This window comes from Chelonus insularis, unplaced genomic scaffold (assembly GCF_013357705.1).
Source record: "Chelonus insularis isolate UGA/USDA-ARS -01 unplaced genomic scaffold, ASM1335770v1 contig_139_pilon, whole genome shotgun sequence".
NCBI lineage: Eukaryota > Metazoa > Arthropoda > Insecta > Hymenoptera > Braconidae > Chelonus > Chelonus insularis.
In genome coordinates this window covers 1,411,820-1,428,283 of record NW_023276379.1, presented here as the reverse complement: position 1 = coordinate 1,428,283, position 16,464 = coordinate 1,411,820, and the positions used below count along the sequence as shown (strand labels likewise).

General features: G+C 31.6%; 1 protein-coding gene across 13 annotated transcripts in view; it reads left to right on the top strand.

Annotated features, from left to right (window-relative positions):
• cut (homeobox protein, cut) overlaps positions 1 to 16,464 on the top strand; it is a 54,201-nt gene that overhangs the window by 34,180 nt on the left and 3,557 nt on the right. For 4 of the 13 annotated variants that reach the window (XM_035096369.1, XM_035096366.1, XM_035096364.1 and 1 more), the window contains exons 4-7: positions 8,007 to 8,325; positions 10,977 to 12,158; positions 15,215 to 15,566; positions 15,695 to 16,361. In XM_035096369.1, coding sequence (XP_034952260.1) covers positions 8,007 to 8,325; positions 10,977 to 12,158; positions 15,215 to 15,566; positions 15,695 to 16,361 — 2,520 coding nt within the window. The remainder of the gene's footprint in view (positions 1 to 8,006; positions 8,326 to 10,976; positions 12,159 to 15,214; positions 15,567 to 15,694; positions 16,362 to 16,464) is intronic. The other 9 variants (XM_035096371.1, XM_035096367.1, XM_035096375.1 and 6 more) reach the window with 8 other exon arrangements.

Here is a 16,464-nt window from a genome sequence, read left to right as displayed (position 1 = left end):
AGATATGCTAATTTTCTAGGCAGAGACCAAAAGCGTAAAACTAACTGGGTCTAACTATATGTATATCGAAGGATAGCAAGAGACTAAAAAAAAAAGAAAGCACATTACTTTTATACCACCTTCAATTTAAAAATCTAATCTCCAATAATCGTTTACAGTGTCCATGGATGGGGGAAAGTCTTCTGGCGTTTAAATAAAATTCCTCATAAAGAACCAATGGATAGGGGTTGGAAATCAAGTCTAAGAAAAAGAGGGACATCTTCTTCTTCTTCGTTCACCTCATTTTCATTTGATCTGATTAAATTCATTAATTTAATAGACCGAGAATATCAATATCAATGAGTAGAGTGATTTTTTTTTATTCAGTTATGCTCTGACAATAAGTTTAAGCTTACTTTGCTTGATGTACTTAAAATACTTCTTTCTCCATCAATTAGAAATCAAAATCATTTTACAATCAAAATGTCTTATTTACCTTGGTTAGTTATAGTAAGGAATTTTATTTAAAAGTATCCAAAAAGCCAATGATATTGGTGGAATTATTTTGATGTATTAATTCTTCTTTCTAATTCTATACAAATAAGCTTTTCTTTCAAGATGATAAAAAAAAACTAGTGTCTCAGTACGAAGCATAAATGTCCCGCTCACGCCAACTATTTTTGAATAGTCTAAAAGATAGTCAATTCAGTTTTTGCCCTTGCTCCTTTTTCATTGTACTTTATTTTATTTTTTTGCTTAACTACTTCGACTTTTTATGACCCGCCATATTATAAATCTGAGCAATACACTCGAGAACCCCGCGGGCAGTATTCTCTTGTCGCAAGCGACATAGTAGCTGATAAAAACTTGTAACTGGTCTCTTTTATTTATTATCAAATTTCTTTATGGGTTTACAACGACTGTCACCACAACGTTAAGACACCTACATGACTCTAGATTCATCCTCAACTTTTGCGATGATCATGAAATAGAAAAAAGTAAGATTAAAATGACTATACAGAAAACTTGACAACCTTGATGTATTTTATTTTTTAAATTTCTGATCGCATCAATTGGTTATGAATTATTTATTCTCACTTCCGATCTTAGTGCACACGCAATATTGCGATAAAGTTTAGATTTAGGTTACTGATAGATTGATCAATAATCGATGACATGAATATTTAATGTCACTAAAGAAGTCATGAATTGCGTGCAGATAAACTTTGACAATTACCAGTTGATTATAAAAGATAACATTAATAATTATAACTAGGATAAAGTAACTCAATCATTAATATATTATATAAAAATTGATAATAGAATGTGCCTTGGGCATTCGGTAGTCTAATAAATATAACATGTTAGAAATGCTAATTATATATACTCATAGACACTTGATTATTGATGGGAGAGTATTAATTTGTTGGCAGATGTTATTGTTATTGAATGATAAAGATTGACTTTATAAATGTTGAGTTGTCATTGGGAAAAAATGTTGATTGTATATCTAGAAGGATGTAGTAAAAAATTCTTGAAATATATTAAAAGGGAGCAGTAAATAATAAATATAGATTATAATCGGCAACTTTTTGACAGACAGCGAAACTCAGATGGGAGTTATAACAGTATATATTCGACATTGGTATTGTAGCTTGCGATGTAAATTTTACCCTTATGCGAGGTGTACCCACACGATAGGGTGGAATCAAATCGATAGCAGACTAAGATATACCTATCAGTCTAATTGTCAGTACAGAAAAGCTGAGAGAGACGGGAGTATTCGAAGGGTGCGCGGACACCAAGAGGGTGGGATATGCTGTATAGCTTAATCACCCTCTGTGCCACCCCTCTTTACGCTCGGCCCCACCATCACTCGTTCTTCAAGCTCGCGCAACCCCTCTCAAACGTGGTACCGAAGTCCTCTCAACCCTCACGTTGCCGCCCTTCTCGCCTTCTCCTCTAGTTGAACCTCCGGCTCCTACTAGAGTAGCCGGCCTTCCGGCATCCAATAATCAATAATTATACTCAAATAAAGAGAAAAGGGGATGCATGAATTCCCTACTGAAGGCTTTAGACAGAGACCATGCAAAGATACGGTGGGAGATGATGCTAACCATTACCTCCACCCATCATTTGCCTCACTCCATCATCCCATCGCCACCTATCAACTCTCTCCCTTCTATTCTACAGCATCTTTAACCCCCACATCCCTCCTACTCCACCTCCTTCACAGCCATATTCTAGTGTTACTACCGACAGAAGCTTCGATGCGGGTTTCTGACTTGCTTGAGCTTTCATTTAACCACTGATCAAGACCGACATCATCGACCAGTTCTTCCCTCGCGCTCACATTCTACCGTCACGTAATTATTTGCTTCCAATGTCCTTAATCCTCCTTTCTTACTTTTCTTCTTTCTTTCTCAACTAATTCTTAAGTACTTTCAATCTGTGTTTATCTACAGACAATTATACCCTAAAACTTTCTTTAATCAGGTCAAAATTATTTTTTCCTCGTTGTCTAAGGTCAAGTTTCACCATCCAATTAAGATGCTGACTTTTATGTCTCAGAATCACAAACTTTTCTTATACTTTTCCACTCCTTTCTCTCCACTAAAAACTTTCTTTTATCCACGAGTTTTCATTTTTTTCTTCAATACACTATTTAACAGTTATGCTAATTTTTTTTTTTTTTTGCAAATAAATTATTGATTATAATATTAAGATAATCTCGTCGATCTATTGTTTTTTTTTTTTCTTTTTATCTCAAATGAACCTTTCTCGAAGAAAAAAGATCGGTAAATTCCGCAAGCAAACAAAAATGATGGTGATTATATTTGACGACGTCATTGTAAGAGTTAGCGACAGTTTTAGAAGCAAAGTTAATTCAGAGATTGAAAGGTGTTACTTCATCAACTAATGAACTTTACGATAAATTGGTTGAAATTTCGTGAATACTCTGTGCTTCGAACACGTCTGTCATTTTTTTTTTCTACCTATTCTCATTCCTCTTTCTTCTAACATTTTTTTTAAAGCCGATAATACCTAAAAAAAATTTTTTTTTTTTTATATATATTACAACAATATCGATCTTTAAATGTCATTCAATTGATCAGTATCGATTTATAAAATATTTAATTCCATTAATTATTCCATAATTATTATCATTCTAATTAATGAATATTAATATAATAAAATTTTTGAATTAATAAATAGATTGAACTGCGGAGAGTTTTAAAGCATCCAAAGTTATAAATATGAATATACATCTTCCAGTATAAAATTTATTCCTCACAAATCCCACAACTTTCTCATTAGCCAGAATAACAATGCTCATACCATCAATATAGTATTATAAATACAGATATATATGTATATATATATATATATATATCATTGAAAATAAAATAATAATAACGTATACTTTAGAGACAATCAGACGGGTGTCGCCCGCACCAACTCAAATTCTCTCCACCCTTTGCATCACAGTTACCACATACCCTCACACACAGTAAGCGCAAGAAGCGCGCATAAATGTCAGAGATTAACGGCTAAGCGTTCGTATCGAGTATTTCTGTCAATAAACGACGAGTATAACAGCAACGATTTGAAAGCTGCTGATTGTGAAATAAATGCTTGACTTTCAGGGCTTCTTCGTCCTGTCTGACTATTTCATACTTTTCTACTAACAATTACATTGTATCTATTCAAATACCTTCTTTACTACTTTTTTTTACATTCAACTTATAAATAAGAATGTGTAATCATTTTTCAAATAATTATTTCATTAATATGAATAAATTTTTTTCATTACAATAAAAATAATTAATACTAATAAAGCGAATAAAAAATATTTTCAGTCAATATTTATCTTCCAAGAGAGAGAGAGATAAATATATAAAAATATTATTGTTGATTTGTTTGTTTAGTATCAATAAGAATTTTTAAGTGATAAAAATAGGGAAATGTTGAATAAGAAATTCAATTATTGGTCCAAGTTAGAGCATGAACAAAAATGTAATATCAAAAAATATTATCACAGCCAAACAACATTTTGATATTGAAAGCCGGACAGGATAGGAGTAGGTGGAAGTCAAGCTCAAAACCGAAGGGATAGATAAAGGGTTAGCGGAAGTCCGATCAGTCATTAGACAAGTGGGTATTCACATATATCGAGTTGTAAAATCGATAGGGGTGTCCTGTATAGCCGTATCCTCTGAGGAGAGATGCAAATGGGGTGAGATCTCCAAGTCTCTCTTTACCCACTACTGAAACCGTCGCTCGTTCTCTCTCTCTCTTTCTCTTTTCCTTCCCTCTTAACCATATATTTCCCCTTCGACCCCTTTTGTTGCTTCGTCCCCACGTCTCCACTGTGCTCTTTCTCTCAACGTGGTCGCCACACTGATGCTTCTCTTCAACCCCACCTCCTTCGACCCACCCTTTTACTACCTCCTTCTTCCTACTCCAACTGCCGCTGCACGTATCCATTCCTTGCATATTAATCCTACCCATAATTCCCACTTCCAGTTTGGGCAACCCTTCGACTCACGCTTGAAGAGGGAGAATCGAGAAGGAAATCGAGAATGAGAAAGACAGCAGCGTGTATATGTGAGAGCAAGCAAGTTCGGAGAACCTACCCTCCTATTGATTGGACTTTCTTTCCAGCCTCGGATTTTAATTGGCATATTCCTGTAACAAGAGAAGACAGATACGAAAAAACTGCTTAGATACTAACATTCATTTACAACCTCAATCTATTTTTTTTCCCTTTTACACTCATTATTCTCCTTTCAAACTTTTCCTTTCTGTAATCTGTAGGACATTACTTTTATATATCATCATAAATTTATTCCTAATTTATTACTCTAAATATTGCATTATTTCATTATTAAAATTTGTTGTTATAAAGTTTGCCGATCACTGATGTCATCTGAATTTATTATCAGTATTAAAATATAATGTCATCATACTTTTTACAAATTTCATCATTTTAATTATAATTAAATGATTCGAGTAATTCAAATGATGTTGACAATGTTAATACTTAAACTGATTTACTCTGTGAGACTAATTCATTAAGATTCATATTCTTAGTTCCTTTTATCCGGGATCTAAGAAATCGATTACGACATTAACCTACTGGTTTTAATCATTCTTCATCAATGTTCATCAAGATAAAAATTCTTTTTTTACAATAAATAATTTTTCTCCATTCAAATAATAATTAAATAAAATTTTTTCCAATATTTTTGATTAATTAACCAATCGATTGATTAATTATTAATAAAATTGATCAACTCATTGTTAACATTTAATAAATAATTAAATGCAACAACTTGATTAATTATTAATTTTTAAATCAAAAAAAAAAATTTTGTTTTAATTGATGGCAAAGTTGATGTTGAAAATTTTCTATATCAGATAATGAAAAAAAACTTTAAAAAAGAGGAGCTAAATAAGAAAAAGAAATTAATTCAAACGACCACAAGCAAAGAACTAATGGATATACAAAAACAAGATCTAACGTGATTCGTATCCCTCTGTGCCTTCCGCGAAGCACTTACGACTAACTAAAAGTATCATATGTATATGATATATACATGTATGAGCTATACATACACATGTATGAATAAAACATCGACTTGCGTAGGTTCGTGCACGACTCTCGTAAGGGGGTGCCGTTCTCGGGTTACGCGTGTGCGCGCAACGGAGATTGATTATACTACGGGAGAGAAAATGTGATCAATAGGGACGGGCAAACAAAAGCCCGGTCACGATGCAGATATGAAAAATTTGCGCTTGGAGATTATGGACCAAGAGAAAGAGCGAGAGAGAAAGAAAGAGAGAGCGCAAGATTCCACATCTCATTTCATTATTCCATTTCTACTCGCTTCCATATCGACTTCGGTTGTCTATTTCCATTCCTCTTTATGTTATCTTTGATTTTTTGACTGTCCTGTGAATCTGATTAATCCTTAAATCTCTTGAAAGTAACGTTATTTAAATAAAAAATATTTCAATTGGAATAAATCAAAAATTTTTTTTTTCTTTTTTACAAATTGTCTTAAAGATTTATTGAACACTGAATTGATCTAATTTTGTGAAGCATCTAAACATTAATTTTAGAAATTGTTGACCTCAGACTAAAATACCTTGAGCTTAGGCTTATTAATATCATCAATAGTCAATCCAATCCAAAAGCATTTAATACATCCAATACAAACTCATTTCATCCCTTCAACTATTCCGACTTATTTCAACCTCTCTCTCTCTCACTCACTCTCCTTTACTCTCTTTCTCTTCTTTACAGTGAACTACCCTTGTCCGCATTTTCAAGTGGTTTAACACCAGAAACTAGAACACTCGAGAGTTGAAAATCAACGGTTCCCCAAACTTGATTAATCCTTTTCGAATCTTTATTCTTTTTTACTCTCCACTTTACATTATATTTATTATCTAACTACTGATAATGATTGTGTTATAAAAAGCTCAATAAAATACCAAAAATATTCATCTCAACATGCATGCAATTCTATTCATAGATTTAGTACATTTGATAACGATAATGTATAAAATATTTATTTATATTGATAATAATAACAAGTATATTGAAAAGAATTTATTTAATTTTTAATATAAATTGATAAAAATACGTATAAAAATATTGTTAATAATTAATAACAAAATCAATTGACTCACGTCGAGAATATTTATTTTTATATTCAGATAAATATAAATATTTCAATCACTGAGCAACAAATAAATTAAATTGAAATTAATTCTATAAGTAATTTATAACGATCAAATAACCCAAAAATAAAGTCAAATGGAAAGGGTTGTTAAATGCAAGTCACATTGCTATTATCATGTCGACATATCGATTCTAAATAAACAGAAGTCAATCGACAGGTAACCTTCTTTCTTACAAGTTTTTTTTTTTTTACCATCCATTCGATCTAGTAAATAAACTAATAGTTAAAGGCAGCTTTTGCGTCAAGGTTTATTGATTTATAACACATTGAATGTGTTGAATATTTATTTAAGTGCATCAAAAAAAGAAAGAAAAAAAAATGTTAAAGTAGTTGTTGGGCATGCAGTCTATTACATGGATTTAATGAAAAAAAAAAATGAATGTTCATTAGTGGAAAATCGGAGTCTATCGACGATTAACCCATCGAACACAACGAGAATCGCGAATAATGGGAGAAAACAATTGGCACAATTGTTTACCCCTGCGCCCAACCACGAGCAACCTCGAACCCTTTTCCTCTCGCGCGAGACGATAAACGCATTCGTGGTTACTTGTACAAATGTGTAACTATCGATAGAATTTAAACGCAATTGATCTCTTAATTAATTCAACTAACTTAATTGATTGTTTGTTTGGTTTGTGCTAAAATTATACAAACATCAAAGTTATTTTTAAAATGATAAATAATTATTTTTGTTTCATATTTAAAATTACTGTATCATTTATAGTTTAGTTGATTAAAAATAACAAACTATAAATAGACATGATTAATAATAATAGTCGTTAAGATGCTTAAAAAAATAATTGTTCACTAAAAAGTGTAAATCTAGATTTATTGATGAACGTTCGGCTACATTTTATTGGCGAGTCATCAACATTGATTTGTTGTAGTTATTAATAAACTCTTCGCATACAACGTGGCGCGTCGATCAAAGAACACGCTATATCTATAACAACGTTTAGTTTATGTAGCGATGGGTCTTAGGACGTTCGATCAGCCATCAAGCTGTTTATGTGAAAAATCGATTTATTTTATGTATTTATCATCATAGATTTAAACTTGAAACTTCCCACACCGACAACTTTATTAAGTAAAACAATTATTTGACACAATTAATTGTATTTATTTATCACAACTTGATGTCTATTGACAATAAATATTTTATTTATTATGCCCCAATAATTAAAGCAATAAAATGCGATTTTTAAAATTATTATTTATAGTTATTATTGATAATTAGTAAGGAGTTAAATAGATGTAATAAAATGATTTCAGATCAGCCATTTGTTGGAGGAAGTGTCAAGATTGCAAGGCAATTTACAACGATTACAAGAGACTAGTGCTGCAACAACAGCGAGGCTGGAAGAGGAGCTTGAATCCCGAAGACAACATATCAGTAGATTGGAAAGTAAATTAGAAAGACAACGGGACTATGATGACTTAAAACGCGAAATAAGTGTTTTGCGATCTGTAGATTTATCACAAATACCAACAAGTGAACCAGGAAAGAGTCTCGAACATCTTTTGATGGAGAGGACAAAAGCCTTACAACAAGCAGAAAGTCTAAAACCACCAAGTACACCAGATACCATTGGTAAGTTTCAAATAAAATTATCTCATCCTAATACTCGCCTCAAACGATTCACTATCGAGCTAACAAATTCATCCAAGTCACTGTAACGAATAATTAAAGTGTCCTTGGATACCGTTGTGTCAATAATTTCAAGAAGATCAAATAAAAATTAATACAAGATGAGAATTATTATTTTTTTTTTTTTGTTTAAATAATCAAAATTATTTCCGTTGAAAAACTTTCTTTAAACACTACAACAGTTCATTGAACTCACGATAATTAGAACTTTATTCAATCATCATCTTCTTTTACTTACGATTTGCGTGACATGCACGCACGTGTAGCTAATATTATGTTCTTGTGTTTAATTCTCTATACATACACACTTTTATAATTGAATTTAGAGCTAGTAAATAATATAACACTCTGAGGATACAATTTTTCTTTCTATTATTACCAAAAAATCAAAATTAGTTTTCATCATCATCGTTAAGGTAGTATGGCGAAAATATTAAAATAAATCCAGACTAGTAAGTTTATTATTATGTTAAAGATAAACATCTAAATAAATTTTTTTAAAAATTTAAAAATGTTTCAACGACTTTAAAAATTAATTATCGAATATCTTAGTTTTTACATTGATCCATTAGGAAACTGTTTGTTATTCTTCCAGAAAATTTTAGTTAATATAATAATGCATCCAAAAAAAAAGCTTTATTTAATTATTGTAATTTTCTGTGTAGTATTTGAAATTTAGAAAAAAATAGATAGTCTGTTTGACAACCCATACTACCTTAATTTATTTTAAATGTGATATATAAATTCTCATATACACAATATAGAAGTTAGGAATAAATATATAGTAATTATTTTTTCACGTGAATTCGAATAAAATTGAATCAATGACACAGGAATACGGTTCCTTGTTGACACTCGTATCACCGATTAATTCCGTTGATTTTAATCAAAATTAATTTAATGTCTCGATTAGGTTTTTTTTTTATTTTCATTTTAATCTGTATTATAAAAAATTGTTACTAAGAAAATAATTTTTTCAATTAAAAAATCATTTGATTGATTTTAATTGAACTTGATTCATTATATTAAACAAAAAAAAACATTATTATATATTGAAATTTTTTTTTGTTATTAAATATTTTATTTTATATTTTGAATATTATCATCAATTAAACTATCGTTTAATTAATTGATACTTTTTTGTTTTGTTTTTATTTGTTTAAAAGTATCGAGTAAAATATAATTAGGAACATATTTTTATTTTTAATTAAGGAATTTTTAATTCTCGTTGGATATTATTCTTCTTTTTTTTTTCTCCATGTAAATCAATGTATTAGAAAAGTATTATGTAATTGATTAAAAACTGACAGACATATTGACAACACTATATTTTTACATGTAAAATTGAATACTCTAGACACAAAATTATATTATTTTAAATATCGTATCTTTTGACTTTTTCTCAAAAGCTCTGCTCCATTATTTCAAATTAAATATTATTCACTAAAACAACAAACAAGTAGTTAATTTTAAAAAAAATCCGTCAATTCAATAGGATAGAAGAAAACTAATCTAAAATAATTGATAACCCATTTTCATGATACTATTACTTTTATAATTTTTTTCTGTTTTTATTTTCACTTCTTCAAATGCTTATATAACTTTAAACAACTCCATTTTATTTAATACATTACAATCTCTTTTAACATTCTATAAACTATTTTTTTCTCATATCTCTGCTTAGGCTGCATTTTTAATCTTAAAATACCGACTCATACCCATTGGGTTGACATATTTGCATTCTGCATTTTTACTCAGAGAGACACTAACGCAATCCAAGTACATATCTGTAATAAGTTCCAAAAAAAAAAAAAAAACAAAAAAACCCATCTCTCCTTTTCCACAGTTTTCCATAGCCCTCTTGATTCGACGAGGACACGAGCCCCCTCGTTATTCTATAAGCGCGAAATTTGTGGACGATATTCGCAATATTTGTCTGAGCCATTGTCTCGTACACGGAGTTTATTATAAATCGATCCAAGTACTCGGTCAACATGAGTAAGAGATAGAGGCTCAGATACTGCAACGTCACCCGTTTCAAATATAAAAGTCCTCACCCCTTATGCACAACAGCCCCCTCACCCTTTTGTCTCTTTTCTATACTGAATACCTTACCCTTACTCATTAAATAGACGCGCATGCCACCGACTCTCAAAAAAGCCCAATCCAAAACAAGTCTTTACTTTACACGTGCTAAATATCTAGATCTATATAATTATTTCAATCTCTTTTCTCTCAATAATAATAAATTAATTAATAGTATTGTTGAAATTAATTTATAAAACGTAACGTTATTATGATTGATAATATTGATTTCTAAAAGAAAAAAAAAATAATATATGTATATGAATCGTGGATAAAGTAGAGAAATAAAATGATAATAGTCAAGATGAAATGTAGTCGTGGATTAGAAAGAAAGAAAGAATTGAGAATGGAGCGTGAAAAGAGAGTCTGGAATGTCGTGATTTAATGTATAATTAAGTAAAAAATAAAAGCTCGAGGTGGTATCGTGATGCGTATATTTGTCCAAATAAATAATGAAAAATATGAGAAAAGTCGTTTGTATGACGGGGTCCCCTGTTTGTTTTTCGTAGTTGCAGGTGGATTAGTCTCACCCCTGCAGCGCGCCGCAACGGCCTCGCCCTACGGGAACACGGGTGTCGGCGGCGGAAATTCCCTTACATCCCTCGTGTCCTCCCAAGCGGCAGCACCCACGCGCTCTACCCCAACACCTTCATCAGTAACCTCAACGGCCGCTTCGAATCTCCTCTTTCCACCTCCTCTTCAAAATGTCGAGACGTTTGGATCGTTTCTCGGCGAAGAAATAGTCGCCAATTGGAGGCGATCACTGGAACGTTCGATAATGAGTCAACAACAGCAATCATCAGTTGTACAATTACCCCAACTATCCCAACTCCAACAGGGAACCCAATCACCCGTACAACAAGGGCTGTTACAACAGCCATCATCAGTCCATGCCTTACATCCACCATTGACACCGAACCTAAATCACCTTCCATCGTCAACAGATCCAGCCTCGTCGACCAATGCACCAGCCAAATCGAGCACGCCACTCAGTGGATCATTCGACCCATCTGAAAAAGCACCAACGCCTATTCCAGGACACGAAACACCTGCGCCGCCGACGCCATCCTCAACAGTTGCTTTGACCTCGCCACCTGCTAGCTTCCAGCCACCCTCGACCATCATTGAATCTGGTAATGTTAATGGCTCATCAGTACCTGGAATGCCTACCGGTGTTCATCCGTCCAAAAGCCCTCAAGAGGAGTCGTGTCACAACAATAACAATAATAGCCATCATTTAACCAACAATAACATTGGTCTCAACGTCCTCGATAGCCTCAAGAACCCATTTCGATTCGACGAGAGGACTCATCCGTTTAGATTTGGCGATGAATTTGGCGCAAGCATGACTAGTAGGCTTGGCGAATCGTTAATTCCTAAAGGTGACCCTATGGAAGCACGACTACAGGAAATGCTGCGATATAACATGGACAAATATGCATCGCAAAATCTCGACACGTTACATATCGCGCGAAGGGTCCGAGAATTATTGTCGATTCATAACATTGGTCAGAGACTCTTTGCCAAGTACGTCCTCGGCTTGAGTCAAGGCACTGTCAGTGAATTGTTAAGTAAACCTAAACCCTGGGATAAACTCACTGAGAAAGGACGCGACAGCTACAGAAAAATGCACGGTTGGGCATGCGACGAAAACGCCGTGTTACTACTCAAGTCCCTGATACCCAAGAAAGGTGAGTGTTGTCTCTTTTAACCGACCCCTTCACAATGTCCTTGGCAGCGGTCGGAATTTTATTTATTTTCTCCTTTCATTTATTCTATTTCCTCTATTATATTCACATCTTGACTATTTTATTATTCTTATTATTATCTTTATTATTTTTTATTTATCTGATTGATCCGGTTTCGGGTGCTAGCTTCCACATACTCATTTCTAATTTGATTCTCCGACCTTTGCCAATGACTTTTTTATCATACTGTTTTTTAACTTAAACTTTTTATGCTAAAAACAACTTCTGCCTCGCACTGCCATATTAATATGATTTCATTCATACACTAACTTTTACTTAACTTAAGACACTTGTAGGGTAACACGTGGGATAAATATCCATTTTATTCTACTTTATTCAATTAATAAAGTTATTTTTCAAATTAAATTCATTATTGATTACCAGTATATATTAATATAGAAAGAAAAACATTTTTAAATTAAAATAATTAAAAAAAAAAAAAAAAATATTTTTCAACATCCATTTTTTTTTTGTTATTTAAAATATCAACAATATCTTTTTGAGCTTTTAAATTGATATTACATTTACAAACATTAATGTTAATTTATAAATAATCATTATATTTGAAAATGCATCTTCAAACATGCTTTTTAATCCATGCTTTTTATTATTATAATTATTTTTATTTTACCAAGAATTAAAATCACATAACAATTAACTTTGTTATTTATCCGGTTGAAATTTTACACAATGACAAATAAAATGAAGAAGTATTTATTTTTTTTTTTTTAATTTATTGTTAAACATTAATTGTCAATTTCTGTCAGATCTTAATGATTACTGACCGGTAATAATTATTTACCGTTTCCTTCAATTAATTATTCGTGGTTTATAAAAGAAAAAGAAAAAAAAACCAAACTATTTCACAGCTAACGTGTAATTCCATGATGTTACTAATGATAACATTTTTTTTCAAATGGATGAATAAATAAAATCCGAAAGAAAGATGATTGAATTTAGAATAAAAGATTGGTAAAATATTAGTAACAGATGATTTTTATAATAAGTGAATTAACTAAATAGGTATTTATAATGCTTAATGACTTACCCACGATATAGACAAAGTCCCTAAAGTAATGGCTTGTCATTAAAGACTTCATTGTGTTCCAAGAGTCCAGCAAGTTGTTAGGCATTTATCATCAGTCAACCTCTCTTTCGGAGAATTATCTAGCTAAGAGGCAAGAGAGAAAAGGGGACTAAAATGAAATGAAGAATAAATGCGTCGTTTCGGTCCGCAGCGATTGGCCTTGATCGTCGGGATCGAATTAAACAAACATCAGAGTCGTTAAAAAGGAAGAAGATGTCCATTCGACGAGGTCTGATTCACATTAATTACTCTCGAATTGCAAGAAGGAATAATGAAAAATACTCAAAGCGTATATAACTACCACGTAATAGCCACAATGAAATTAACCGCGTTGGCCAATCAGTAACAAAAGAGTCTCGAAACAATAGACGAAGATGAAGACCTTGTTTATTGTTTCCGTGGGAAAAACATTGCTCACATATCTTATGGAAAAATAATATTTTCTTTTATACTTTATATTGTATTACTAAATTGAAAAAAAAGGAGAGTTTCACTTTAATGCAACTACTTATCCATCAAATTAGTCCTTATTCTAAAATTATCAGATTTAAATTAATTTGGTTGATGCTTTAATGTTCTGATGAGTGCAACAATGCATAGCCAAGTGACTTGCACGAACATGTTACATGATCTCTTCTGAACTTAATAACAATCGTGATTTTGTAATAAATAATTCACACATTCATGAATTTTTCACACTCAAACGATTTGCCAAGTTTTGTAATGCATCTATTGTAGTAATACGATGACTTATAGGTTAATAAAATAATATTGGTGAAAATTTTACACATAACAAACAATATTTATAATAAAATAATTATATAAATTATTTATTACTTTTTTTCTTCAATCTTATTCATAAGTCATTCTCTCATTGTTAGTAGAATTAATTTATTTCATTTTATTGAGATAAAATTTTTAAATGTAGATTAGTTTTTCAAATGTAAGTTTGTCTAAAAATTAATCCAAGTGTGTTGCATAATATTAAATAGAAAAATATCCAATAAAATAATTATATGGGAAAGTTAAAAGTTTTTACCATATTACAGAAGAAAAAGAGTATTCTATATAAGTTGGAAAAATAGAAAGTCGTTCAATCACGATAAAGAGGCTCGTTAGCACGCAAACGAACTACAAACTGGTGAAATAAAAAACCAGAATTAACTATAGTTGATATGATAGTATTTTTAAATACAAAACAAATAAAATATTATGCTTTTTATCGTTACCCTAAAAAGTCCTTTTAATTAATTACTAAACAAAAATAAAAAAATTAAATTTTTAATTCAACATGTGAAGAATAGTTGAGAATTATTTGATAATGACTACCAGGAATAATTAAAAATAGAATCAATAGCTGATTCATCGAGATCTGAAGATTAATTGATCTATTAAACGCGAGACATGTAGGACGATTCTCTCCTACATTCAATATTTTATTAAATATAGGGAACGACCCGACAAATTTCTTAAAAGATTCCAATACTAAAGATAAAAAACAGTTAACAGAATATCATTTGTAATGATATTATTATTCTACTTGACATAAAATCAGAAGTAATTTTAAAAATTGATATATTATAATAATTAAATTAAAAGAAAACAACTTGAATAATTTCAACAATTATTTTTCCACTTTTTCCTCTATATTTACATATAATAGCTGAACTATTGATCTGTCTTTATTTCTTTATACTTTTATCTTCTTCATCTATGTTTGATGGTTTCTAAATAATTTTAAAACATAATACAGTTTAAATTAAATTAAGAATTATATCAAAATGGTGGTGCGATGTTTGAGAGTATAAAATAGAAAATTTGTTAGTAATAAATTAGTTTTAATTTTACTATTTATTTACAAACGAAAGGAAAATCAAATAAGAACACACCGCAAGTTGTGCCTTACCTATAGAATATGTTTCAGGCAAGGAGCAAGGTATACCAGCATTCGCACGTGGCTCTCAGGAAGGTGGTCCACCAGACATTAATGATGAGAGAATAGTTCACATGCTTTCGGAATCAAGCCAACTTCAGATGAGTCGCGAGCACGATACATCCAATGATGCAGATAGTAAAAGTCCAAGTCGATTGGGATGCCCGAGTCCATTTAGTAAAGAGAGATTTGATAGTCAGAATAAAAGACTAAAAAAATACGAGAATGATGACATTCCTCAAGAAAAAGTTGTAAGGATTTATCAAGAAGAATTAGCTAAACTTATGGGAAGAAGAGTTGAAGATTTACGTGGGCGTGAATTTCCTCCAAGGTAAGCTATTGAATGCATTTGTAATCATTTATTCATCAATCATTTTATCAATTAAATAATTATACAATGAATAACTCAATTCCAAATGATTCTTATTGAGGACAGCACGTATTCTCAACTAACGATAGTATGATTTTTTCGCCCTTTTTCAGCAGTACTCAAGGGATCCAAGGTCTAGAACGTACTCAAGAAGAAATAAGATTAGCACTGGATGCTTATCATAGAGAGCTTCAAAAATTAAATGTCGTACCGGGTCAAACATCAGCACTAACAGGGCTTCCTGGTCTGCCAAATTTACCAAGTTTACTTGCACTCCATCAACAAGCAGTACATCAAAATCACCTATCTGCTAATGGAGCTGGAGTTCAAGATCTCAGTCTTGGTAAAACTGATTCTCGAAGTAAGCTGATGAATGGTGTTTCCGAAGAAGATAAAGAAAAAATGGAAGAAGCTATGAGGCATGCAGGTAGTGCATTCTCTCTTGTGAGACCTAAACAAGAACCTACTGGAACACAATCAACTCCCGGAGGTTCAAGTGCAAGCTCACCTTTAGGAAATTCTATACTTCCACCTGCTATGACACCTAGCGAAGAATTTTCCGGAGCTGCAGCTGCAAGTCCTTTACAAAGAATGGCGTCTATCACTAATAGTCTAATTAGCCAACCGTCCACTCCAACACATCATGCAGCTAATCAACGACCACTTAAAGCTGTTCTACCACCGATAACACAACAACAATTTGACCTATACAATAATCTCAATACTGAGGATATTGTTAAAAGGGTAAGAAAAGTTGTAAGTCCATTGCAATTATTACATTGTATTGCAAAAAATACTGACCAATTTAAAAATTTTATTTTCAAAATAAAATACTAGTAATACGTATAATTCCATGTTT